Source organism: Mustela nigripes, chromosome 17 (assembly GCF_022355385.1).
Source record: "Mustela nigripes isolate SB6536 chromosome 17, MUSNIG.SB6536, whole genome shotgun sequence".
Lineage (NCBI taxonomy): Eukaryota > Metazoa > Chordata > Mammalia > Carnivora > Mustelidae > Mustela > Mustela nigripes.
This window is the reverse complement of record NC_081573.1, coordinates 43,072,747-43,085,313: the sequence shown is the minus strand read 5'-3', so window position 1 is coordinate 43,085,313 and position 12,567 is coordinate 43,072,747. Positions and strand designations below refer to the sequence as shown.

Genomic DNA, 12,567 nt, shown 5'->3' with positions numbered 1-12,567 from the left:
TAGGGTTCTAGGATGGAGTCCCACATCGGGCTCTCGGTTCAGCAGGGAGCCTGCTTCCCTCTCTCTCTCTGCCTGCCTCTCTGTCTACTTGTGATCTCTCTCTGTCAAATAAATAAATAAAATCTTTTAAAAATAATAATAATAAATATTAAAGAAATTCTTCCTTGGAAATGATCATGAATCTGCACAAAGTTTAGCTACAAGAATATTCACCTTAATGTAATTCATAATAGCAAAAACTTGGAACAACCTGTAAGTTGGTCAGCTGAAAAAATTATGGTACATTCAAATGATATATCATGCAATCATTAAAAATTATAGAGGATGTGGAAAACGACCATGTTAATGACAGGAAAAAGATGCTTAATGACATGGGAGAATGTTCAGGATGTAACGGTGTTTTCAGTAAGAGACTGGGTCTGGAGTCAGACTGTCTGGATTCAAATTCTGGATCCACCATTAATTAGCTGTGTGACATTAGGCAAATTAGTAACCCTCTCTGTACCTGTTTCTTAATGTGTAAAAAAATATAACCCCTATGAAATAATTGATTTAGGCTATAATTATCAATGGCTACTTAAAGCCATAGGAGGAGGGTTGATGGGGAAGTTTGTAACAGATATACCTGACTGGAAACACCACTAATCAATCTCAACATCAGTAAAGTGAGATAAGCAGACATTATATGCCTCCTACTGTGACACAACAGAAAATACAGTATACACCATGCCTAGGAAGTATTCTTACTCTCCAGATTTGAACTGAATTTACCCAAGTGTCTAGATCCCTTAGCATACCATAAATATGGAGATTTAATTCCATTAAAATGAGGTTCAAGAACAATCTAAAGAAACTGATGGTGGTAAAAAGTCAGAATAGTGCTTACCTCTGGGGCAGGTATAGACTAGGAAAGGACAAAAGGAAATTTTATGGGTTACTAGAAGTTTTCTATATTGACATGAGTGTACTGTATAAATTCTTTGCTCTGTCTATGTGATTGCTTGGTTTTTAAAAATGGAAAGAAGAAAAGCTCCTGCTTTTCTCCACGGTCTAGTGGTAAGAAGACAAGTAGGCACGGTGAGGGAACCAGACATGAGGCCAAGAGAAAGCAGCAGGATCCTGTGCCAGGCTCCCAACTGTGGGCCTTGTTCCTTGGAATTCCCTGCTGTTGCCAAGAAGAGCTGGAGGTGGGAAGAGAGCAAAGCTTGGCCCAAAGAAACTAGGGTACTTTTTAGGGAAGTCTTACAGAATGGCTATTCGCAAGGATTTCCACATCACTAGTAAACTAAGTATACTGGCTGTTTTGTAAAAGTGGCCTTTAATTTGCACTTAAGGGATTTCAACACACCACCTCACCTATGCACTTGGACACATGGGTAATGTGAATTAGAAATTAGCAGTTAAGGGGTGCCTGGGTGGCTCAGTGGGTTAAAGCCTCTGCCTTTGGCTCAGGTCATGCTCCCAGGGTCCTGGGATCGAGCCCCACATCGGGCTCTCTGCTTCGCAGGGAGCCTGCTTCCTCCCCTCTCTCTGCCTGCCTCTCTGCCTACTTGGGATCTCTCTCTCTCTGTCAAATAAATGGATGGGGTCTTTAAAAAAAATATATATAAACAAAGAAAGAAATTAGCAGTTAAAAGAATAAATGAAACAAGATGGGAACAGGAGGGAGACAAACCTTAAGAGACTCTTAATCTCACAAAACAAACTGAGGGTTGCTGGGGGGAAGGGAGTCGGGAGAGGGTGGTGGGGTTATGGACATTGCAGAGGGTATGTATGGGCTATGGTGAGTGCTGTGAAGTGTGTAAACCTGGCGATTCACAGACCTGTACCTCTGGGGCTAAAAATACATTATATATTTATAAAAAATAAAAAATTTTTAAAATTTTTAAAAATTAAAAAACGTAATTAAAAAAAAAAGAAATTAGCAGTTACAGTTAAGGCAATGTCTTATGGCTGGCTGGTTGGAAATGTAGGCTACAGAAACATTAAAACTTTGAGAATTGATGGAGTTCGCTTTGAAATGCCAGAAGACTGTTTTGGAAATCGGGCTAATTATAGGGACATGTAAAGTTACTGGGACCAAGCCTCCAATGCATTGGGCTCCCCGCTCAGCGGGGTGTCTGCTTCTCCATCTTCCTCTGCCCCTCCCCCTGCTTGTGTGCTCATACTCTCTCAAAATCTTTAAAAAAATTAAAATATAAGAGAGCAATCTTTCTTCTTAGCAAAAAATAAAAATTTACTAAGCCTATACAGTACACCCAATACTATTCTAAATATTACCTTATTTAATCCTTACAAAAAGCCATCTGAGGGAAGTGCTATTAATATCTTCACACTCTATCCTACGACACTGAGGCACCAAGAGATTAAGAAATGTTCCTATGGTCACATGGCCAATAGCAGCCATTTGGGATTTGAACCCAGGCAGTGACTCAAGAGCTCATACTCTTACTACTCTCAGTCTATGTTGTCTGGAGCGACTTCCTTTGAGTTGGAGGGTTCGAATCTTGGCACCACTTTAGTTAGCAGCTGAATGAGTCTTGGACAAACTGCTGAAGGCCTCTGCACACAATTTTCTCATCTATAAAATGGGTCTAACAACAGCCTCTCGACACGATCTGTTGGGAATATTAGATGGATTTTATATGCAGACAGCCTAGCACACAGTAGCCATTCAACAAGAGTTAGCACTATTTCTTCCCTGTCTGACGTTCCTCTTCTTTTTATGCTCACTGCTGCTCAGCAAGTGTGAAACTTCTCATTCCAGCTCCAATGAAAGTCAGGTCCCAGCATAGCTCAGGAGAGGAGACCAAGCAGTGGTAGGAAGATGGGCACTACAGCTGCCAATCCCTTGAAAGGCATGTGGACATTTGCTAAATCCCTGAACAGGAAGTAGTTCTTCTCATCCCTGAAACTATCCTCACCAAGCGAGCATAAGAAACCTCCAAGGTACACAGAGTTGGGTTTGAAAGCCACACTGCCCCCTCCCTTTTCCAGATGATGGAAAACTCACCTAAAGCTCTGACAATTCGCATCAGGACTTCCCCAACTTTCATTCTGGTCTCCGCTGTGTGCTTGTCTTTATCACTGTCATACTGAGCCAACAGGCCAAGCAAGATTTTCTCAGGGTATGCATCTGAGAGCAAGGCAACCCCTGGGATTAAAAATAAAAAGAAAGGATTCATTATGATTTGAAGTTGGAAGGCATATAAACCCAGACAGCCTCTGATGAGATGAACGCGGAGATACTTAAACCCATCCCTGCAATTCTACCAGGAAGGGCTGCCCTTTATTTGGAATGACAACATAGTGAGTGCGAAGAACATCGGTCTGGGAGTTCAGACTACTGGATCTTTCTGGTCTCAGTCCTATATGAGCTCTAAGATCATTTCCAACACTGATTCTGTGATTTATGGATCCTAGAGTCTAAAAGCAGAGGCTAGATGATTACATATTGTGGCAGGAATTCACACAGCAGCAGGAGAAAACTGGATTAAATACCCTCTAGGGAGCCCTCCAAGTCTGAGACTCCAAGGTTCTCTGACTACCATCATCCCTGCCAACATAGCAGCCGAAGCACGGTAGCACTTCCTGTCTCTGCGGCAGTTCTCTGTTCCAATATGAGCACTCTCCGTACAACTGTCAACGAGGAGAGTAATTTCCACAAGGAAATATCTTCAGAGGATTCTGGGCATGATCGGTGGAGACCCATGCTTACGGCTGAGTTCCCTGATCAGAAACGGGGAAGGTCCTGCTCTTGAGTCCATATTCCAAGGACAGTAGTAGACCCCCGCCTTATCTGCAGGGAATACGTTCCAAGACTCCCAGTGGATGCCTGAAACTGTAGATAGCTCCAAACACTCTATATTCTTCGTTTCTTTCCCTACATACCTACCTATGACCAAGTTCAATTTATAAATGAGACTCAGTAAGAGATTAACAACAATAACGAAAATAGAACACCTATTTGTGAATGGGATCTTTCTCACTCTCAAAATACCTTATTGTACTCTACACACCCTTCTTGTGCTGACGTGAGATCATAAAATGCCTCCACGATGAGATGAAGTGAGGCGGATGACGGAGGCATTGTGACAGAGTGTTAGGTTACAACCGACCTTCTGGTGGTCAGTCAGTCAGGAGGAGGCTTCTCTGCTTCCAGACCACAGGTGACCTCAGGTAACTGAGACTGTGGGCTGTGGAAAGCAGAACGGCAGGTAAGTGGGGCTGGCTGTACTTGTCGACCCCTTCTGCCATCAAGTTAGCATCTCCGAGTTAGGTCATGGTCCGAGCCCCGCCCCGTACTGAGCAAACTTCACAGGGGTAGAGAGAGGAGGGGAGATAGGACCTAAGATAGAATCAGAAATCAAGATCCTGGTCTCCAAACTATGCTAATACAAGTTCTGTTACTTGGGTGGAACACATTACACACTTCTAAAGAATATCAAGAAGAAAAGAAAAACAGACAAGGGGAGGAAAAACAAACAAGGGTTTCAAAATATATGCAGGGGGGAAATGCTTCCTTTTACCACCTCTACCTCAACTACTCTGGTCCATTATTTGCGGCCTGCTGCTTTTCTTCTCTTCCCCAGGAGGCTCTGTGTTTTACCCGATACCCTCACTGCAGCTGGAACCACCTGGTTAAAACAAGTCAGGCCCCAACACTCTTCTGTGCAAAGCCCTCAGTGGTTTCCCTTCCACCCTGAATATGAGCAACCCCACACCGCCACCTGCCTTTGCTCACTCTCTGACCTCAGCTTTGACCATATCTTCTCCCTTGCTCACCGTCCTCAGCGATTCTGGTCTCCTCACTGTTCTTGGAATAGACCAAGCTGCTTTGGGCCCATGGTCTTCCCTGGCATCCCCTCTGCCTAGGCTGCTCCTCCTCCAGGCAGGCTTACAGCTTGCTCCCCGAACCCCATCATGTCTCTGTTCAAGTATCACACTTATCACACAGAACATAGAACACAGCAGCCTCCTTCCCCGACCGATCTTTAAAATCCCCTTCACCCTGCTTCCCTTTTCTTCTCAGCACCTATTATTACCTGGCACGGTATCTAACAGTATGTGTTTCTTTACTGACTGCTCTCCTCCTTAGAATGTAAACTTTACAAAGTTATGGATTGTTTTTTGTTGTTCTCTGCTGTAGCCTCAATGTCTAGAAGAGTGCCAGCACATAAGCAGGTGCTCAGTACCTACTGTTCTACTCAGTATGTACTTGTTCAATGAAGTCATAAAAGGCTCGAAGATACAGTCCTGATATAAATCTCAGGAATTAAGCAAGAGAAGACAGGGAAGGAGTAATAGAAATGCTTAAGAGAGGAGGCGTGAGGGGATGGGCGAGCCTGGTGGTAGGCATTAAGGAGGGCACGGATTGCACGAAGCACTGGTGTGGTGCATAAACAATGAATCTTGGAACTCTGAAAAAATAAAATTAAATTTAAAAAAAATCCTCAATCATTTTTCATCTGAGTTTACCAATCTCCCATTTTATTTTTTTTTTAAGATTATATTTATTTATTTGACAGAGAAAGAGAGAGAGAGATCACAAGCAGGCAGAGAGGCAGGCGGGTAGGTGGGGGAAGCAGGCTCCCTGCCAAGTAGAGAGCCCAATGCAGGGTTCGATCCCAGGACTTTGAGATCAGGACCTGAGCCGAAGGCAGAGACTTAACCCACTGAGCCACCGAGGCACCCCAAAATGTGATTTTCATTAATTAATGGTGTTGATACCTTTCTCTCACCTTTTCTTTTAACTTGACACTCATGCAGGCAAAGTCTACATACTATTCATACTATATCCTTTTTTTTTTAAAAGATTTATTTATTTATTTATTTATTTGATGGGGCGCCTGGGTGGCTCAGTGGGTTAAAGCCTCTACTTTCAGCTCAGGTCATGATCCCAGAGTCCCGGGATCGAGCCCTGCATCGGACTCTCTGCTTGGCAGGGAACCTGCTTCCTCCTCTTTCTCTCTGCCTACTTTTGATCTCTGTCTGTCAAATAAATAAAATCTTTATTTTTAAAAAAAATTATTTATTTATTTGAGAGAGAGAGTAAGAGAGAGAGAAGAGGGGCAGAGGGAGAGAGAGAATCCTGAAGCAGACTCCCTGCTGAGCGCACAGCCAGATGGACGCTGGCCTGGATCTCAGAACCCCGGGATCATGATCTGTGCTGATAAGAAGAGTCGGATGTTTAACCAACTGAGCCACCCAGGCACCCCTATTTTCTATGTGATAGGTTGTGATTCCATTGTATTATGACTCAGACAGGCACAAAGGCAGTACACCTGGTGAGGGCTGCACCTGTCTGCCTCTTTTTTTACCTTCCCCACCCCTATCTTTTCATTGCTTCCAAAAAGCCTGGAAAGTCCCTGCATGTGGTCCTAAGCCACATCTTCCTTTATGTGGCCTCCAGTTTTGTACAAGCAGAAGCTCTGCTCTTAAGGAAGTTTCAGACTATGGCAGAACCTGAATTAGACAGTTACCCTGTTGGCACAATGTGACCGTGCACTTGTAGTTAGCTCCATTATGCAAAATGATGGGGAAGTTCTTGGAGGTCCAAGGTGGAGTTAAAGATATTTTGCCATGGGGAGAATGTCTGTGGCTAACAGAAAGATAAATAAATTGTTTACTAAGGGAGAGAAAGGAAATAGCTTCCAAATCTTCCAAAAAGCGCAAAGCAAAAGTGAATCAGTAGTTGGTAACTGGCGTTCTGGCAGCCATCGTATCACTGACAACTGCAAGGCCTGGTGTATATCAGAGATCTATGGCAATCAGAATCTACTTTTCATCAGAAGTTCCCAAGTCAGAAATCTGGCAGATTTGTTTGCTTTTCGGAATATAGCTGTGATTTTATAATGGAGATTGGTGGGATTTGGTTTATAAAACTTTGATCTATATCTAGCTTTTCTGAAAAACATTTAATTCTAAGTCCCTCCTACTGTCATTTATGCCTATTTTCTCTCATTAATCTTTAGCAGAAAATAGTTATTTACTTCTCACAACATATCCTGCTACATACATCAAAACCAAATGAGCTCTTGATTTCCTTGCTGTAGCAGACATACATTTTGGTTGCACACAGCATCTACTCTGTCTTCTGCTAGCAAAATCTGGTGGTCCTTTGGGAACTATCTCTTTCCTATCCTTAGTCTCTGTGGTGTGAGTGGAGCTAACTACCAGCTTTCTCCCCCTCCACGTGTAAATTCATATCCCAGGCTGGCCAGTTAGGACATTCCATCCCATGCCCACGCAATGATGGGCTCAGGACTGGGCAATGAGACTCAATTCTGGAGCTCACATCGGAACTACTGGGAAAAAGAAAAAAAGCTTTTTCCCCACTTCCCTGTTGAAATTATTAGCCTGGAGCTGCCTGTGACCGCTATGGGGAGAAAACCCACCCAAAAATAAAGTCAACACAGAAGAAGGTCAAGCCAAAAAAGGGAAGGAAATAAGGAAGAGACCTGATGTCATGCTTTGAACCTCTGGATCCAACTGTATTTCCACCCACTAAACTCTCTGCATACATGAATCAAAACAAAATCCTTTTATGTATATGCCAGTTTGATTTTTTTTTTCATCCAAAGGAATCCTAACACATTCTTCTTCAGATTAAAAATTTTTTTTTGAAATTTTTACTCACTTACGTACTTTTCCTATAATGCCAAACTTTTAATTCCACTAGGGAGTTTTAAATTCTTCCACTCCTGCATTAAAAGGTTGCCAATAGCAAAGCCCAGTTTCCTTGCTTCCCACAGTCCCATGTTAGCAATTGTTTATCTTCTTGATGGCCTTTTCCCCAAACTGCTGCCAAATGGCCCGCTCACTGTTTTGAGTTTTACCTTCTAGGACACAGCTGCTACCTAGGAGTTTATAAATCCCTAGAGGACAAGGGCAGCTCCTGCCTTACTCTTACGCCAAAGCAGCAAAGAGAATCACATACGATGGTTAAGACTGTGTAACAATTAAAGAGATGAAATTTTGTGCGGCTGTTTTTGCTTCATATTTGAAAATGAATTTTGACAATGAGGAAGCATGGCCATAACCCTCACATGACCCTTGGTCTCTCGCCCTTGATAATTCCTTTGTAATTTAAAAGTGCGGTAATTTCTGGGTCAGCACAGGCTTCAAGGAAACATGACACATCAATCCCTTTGGCAAAAAGAACCAAATGACTGTGTGAGAAATACCTGTTCCAGCTCTGATCACAGGAAAATGACTACGTATTTCAAGATGTGGCATAACAGATAAGTTGCACAGAAAGTAAAGGTGAACCTAAAACGGCCAAGGTTCATGAAAACATTCTGATCTGGATTTTCAGGCAAAGCATAGGATATAGGCAAATTAACTCAGGTGAAAAAAATATTAATAAAAGCACATTATGCATCAAAATAGAGCCTGACAACTCTGTAAAACCATCATTTGTCTCCCCAAAAGACTTTCTTCACAAAGCTGGAAATGTATTCTAATCCCAACAGTGTTGACTTCCAGATGATTCCCAAAAAGGTGTTCAGTGATTCTGCAGACCTTCGTCAGTAAAAGGAGCCTAGGTGTTTGTTGTCTTACCTTACACAACGGTCTTGCATTGCAGGAAAGATAGTTTAACTCTTTGCTAGTTTAAGTCTTTGCTGACTGGCTCTATCCCAAGAACGTGCTAAGCCAATCTCCACTTTAAAACTAACCTGCCATGTTCTCCTGGACACGTAACAACCTATCTCCCAAAATACTCACATCAACCTGGAAAACCACCTACTCCCTCAAACTTCTCAGGTATTTCTGCTGACAAAACTGCAAGAAACACAAAACTCCACATATTGTGATTCCATTTACATGAAATGCCCAGAATAGGCAAAATCAGAATAGACAGAAAGTAGATTTAGTGGTTACTTAGGGCTACAGGAAGTAAGAGGAAATAGGAAGTGACTGCTAATGGATGTGGAGTTTCTTTCTGGAGCAATAAAAACCTTCCAAAATTGATTGTGGTAATGGGTACACACTCTGTGAACATACTAAAACCACTGAATTGTACACTTTAAATGAGTGAATTGGATGGTATGTGAAATATATCCCAAAAAGTTATTATTTAAAAAAATATCAAAAAAAATATCAAAGCTTTTTCATATCTATCCATTTGGGTTTCTAGAATAGAAGAAAAAAGGAGAAAATAATATAGCTCATCTTAAATATAAAGGGAAATCCAGTGCTACAAACAAAAGTATCACCTTCCTTTTGTATCAAATCTATTTTGGTTGCCCCTGTAGGGTGAGGGTGGACAGACAGCAAAGCAAAGGATTTTTTATCTGAATGGGGAGAAAGGTCAAGTACTTCACATTTCACAAAACCTAACATGTTTAAGAAAATATATTATGCTAAAATTCTAAGTTCTATGTTAAGCCAGAAACTCTAGGAATTTGTCCTAGCAGCTATGCTAGCACAAACAGAAAATTATTTACGTACAAAATCATCACTGTAGTACTACCGGTAAAGAAAAGACTGGAAACAAATTAAATATTTATCAATAGAGGACTGATTAAGTTGTAGTCAGTCAAATAATGGGATAGAATGTATCCATAAAAAAAATTTAAAAAGCTTTTTTTTTTAAACATTTTTTTTTTAAAGATTTTATTTATTTATTTTTCAGAGGGAGAGCGAGCACAGGCAGACAGAGTGGAAGGCAGAGTCAGAGGGAGAAGCAGACTCCCCGTGGAGCAAGGAGCCCAATGTGGGACTCGATCCCAGGACGCTGGGATCATGACCTGAGCCGAAGGCAGCTGCTTAACCAACTGAGCCACCCAGGCGTCCCAAAAAAAAGCTTTTTTTTTAAAAGATTTTATTTATTATTTATTTGACAGAGAGAGAGAGAGAGAGACAGATCACAAGTAGGCAGAGAGGCAGGCAGAGGGGGAGGAGGAAGCAGGCTCCCTACAGAGCAGAGAGCCCGATGCGGGGCTCGATCCAAGGATCCTGAGATCATGACCTGAGCAGAAGGCAGAGGCTTTAACCCACTGAGCCACCCAGGCGCCCATCAAAAAGCTTTTTAAGAACTGTTATGGAATACATTATAAGATCTACTGTTAGGTAGAACGCAAAGTCACAAACTATGTGTACAGAATTCAACTATTTCTGTACAAAAGGGAAAAACATACTCATAAAACATTTCTGGAAGGATATTCAAGAAACTCATGGTTTTGGTTGTTTCTGGGGAGGGAAATGGGGAAAGATATGAGAGAAGAAAGTTTTTCTTCTGTATCTTTTTGTACCTTTTGAACTTTGAACCATGTGATGTATTATCTACCAAATATAAATTCTAAAAATGTAAGTTGAAAACAGTCTGTGATAAAGGACGTGGTCTTTTAAAATAGACCATCCTCTTTTAGAGCCGAGAATGTAAAAAGAATTTGCAATCAAGTGTTGTAGAATGACCACAAATGTTTCTATTTTATTCCTCTTGAACTACGAAAGTAACAACTGAGGAGTAAAAAGGGTATAAACCCAAAGACAAGAATAAAGAGAACAGGACAGGTGTCAAAGGCTGAGTCTGCGTAAAGAGAACGAAGACGGGACAACATAATGACACATATTCAATATGGCTGTTAAATCATTTGGAAGAAGTGAGCAATAATTACATAGAAAACTAAACAAAAGGATAAGGAAGACTGAACACTAGGCTCAGCAATGAGTAATACCCAAATAGTCAACAGTAAATACAGCCTAATGAGGTAGCCCAAAATCGATGCGGAAATGGCAGGAGGGGAAGGCCACGGGTGTGCATGTCTACGTATATGTGTGCATGTGTTAAAATCCTCATCCAACATACAGAAAATGAGTAGATAATGCCCAAAGTTTTTTTAAATCAAGAGAAATATGGGATGCTTGGCTGGCTCAATCAGAGGAGCTTGTGACTCTGGATCTCAGGGTTGTAGGTTCGAGCCCCGTGTTGGTGTAGAGATTACTTAAAAATAAAATCTTTAGGGGCGCCTGGGTGGCTCAGTGGGTTAAGCTGCTGCCTTGGGCTCAGATCTCAGGGTCCTGGGATCGAGTCCCGCGTTGGGCTCTCTGCTCAGCGGGAAGCCTGCTTCCTCCTCTCTCTCTCTCTCTGCCTGCCTCTCTGCCTACTTGTGATCTCTCTGTCAAATAAAAAAATAAAATCTTTAAAAAAAAATAAAAAAATAAAATCTTTAAAGGAAAAAAAAAAGAAATACATGTGAACATTCTATTAATAAATGGGAAGGTAATCACTAGAAGAAACTATTCAAAAGGGGTAGGAAAGGAATGGTTATCTTTGGGGATTGGAACAGTGAGGGGGAAGAAGCCGGGCAGGAGATAAGCTTTTTGACTCATTACAAACTATGTTCAAAGTAATTAATGAAAGCAAGTTTATTTTAAAAACTAAAAAGAAGATAAAAAGCATATTAACGTACAGAGGAAGCACAGTGCAAGAACAGTGATGCGTAAGAGAAGAGGTCAGGCACAGGAGACTTTTCCTTTGATTACAAAAAAAATCATCACCGATCTGTACCTGTCCTCTCTTGCAGCTTGATGACACAAAGATACGAAAGGCTAAAACCTGAAGAGAGGGAAAATATCCTTCCTTAGCAGGGTACTTCAGTTGTTACACTTGAGACCTTTCATTATGATGAAAGCCAACAATAATTTCAGCTCCAAAAATCCAGGAAGTTGCACAAACTGGGGAAGTTGGTTATTAAATCAAGGAAGTGTGGGGAATTCAACTGGATGGCTGGTCTGTCTTTGTAATTACAGTAAATGGCAATGTGTCTAGATGCCAATTTGACGTTAAGTTTCTCTACAGCTCCAAAGCTGTGCTAAGTGTGGACAAGCCCCAACAAATTTATAAAGATTCAATATGAGTGAGTGTTATGCAGGCCTGAAGAAAAAACAGGGTTAGACTAATAAACTGTCACAGTTAACAGCTAAAGATCTGGGAGAACCATACCTAGGGTTTATCTCTCTCTCTCTTTTTTTTTTTAATTTTTAATTTTTAAAAATTTATTTTTATTTTTATTTTTTTAAAGAGATTTTTATTTATTTATTTGACAGAGAGAGATCACAAGTAGGCAGAGAGGTAGGCAGAAAGAGAAAGAGAGAGAGGGAAGCAGGCTCCCTGCTGAGCAGAGAGCCCGATGTGGGACTTGATCCCAGGACTCTGAGATCCTGACCTGAGCCGAAGGCAGCGGCTTAACCCACTGAGTCACCCAGGTGCCCTTTTTTTTTTTTTTTTAAAGATTTTATTTATTTATTTGACAGACCAAGATCACAAGTAGGCAGAGAGGCAGGCAGAGAGAGAAAGGAGGAAGCAGGCTCCCCACAGAGCAGAGAGCCTGATGTGGGGCTCGATCCCAGGACCCTGGGATCATGACCTGAGCCAAAGGTAGAGGCTTTAACCCACTGAGCCACCCAGGCGCCCCTAGGGTTTATCTCTTTAAGTCAGGATCGAAATAATACATTTGAAGTGTGCCTGGGTGGTGTAGCCAGTTAGTCATCCAGCTCAGGTCATGATCTCAGGGCCGTGAGATTGAGCCCCATGTCAGGCTCAGCATGGAGTCTGCTTAA

At 41.7% G+C, this 12,567-nt stretch overlaps 1 protein-coding gene across 1 annotated transcript in view; it reads right to left on the bottom strand.

Moving 5' to 3' along the window:
- Positions 1-12,567, bottom strand: part of TANGO6 (transport and golgi organization 6 homolog) — a 184,316-nt gene that overhangs the window by 73,860 nt on the left and 97,889 nt on the right. The window contains exon 15 of the mRNA XM_059382416.1: positions 3,014-3,154. Within this exon, the coding sequence (XP_059238399.1) occupies positions 3,014-3,154 (141 nt within the window). The remainder of the gene's footprint in view (positions 1-3,013; positions 3,155-12,567) is intronic.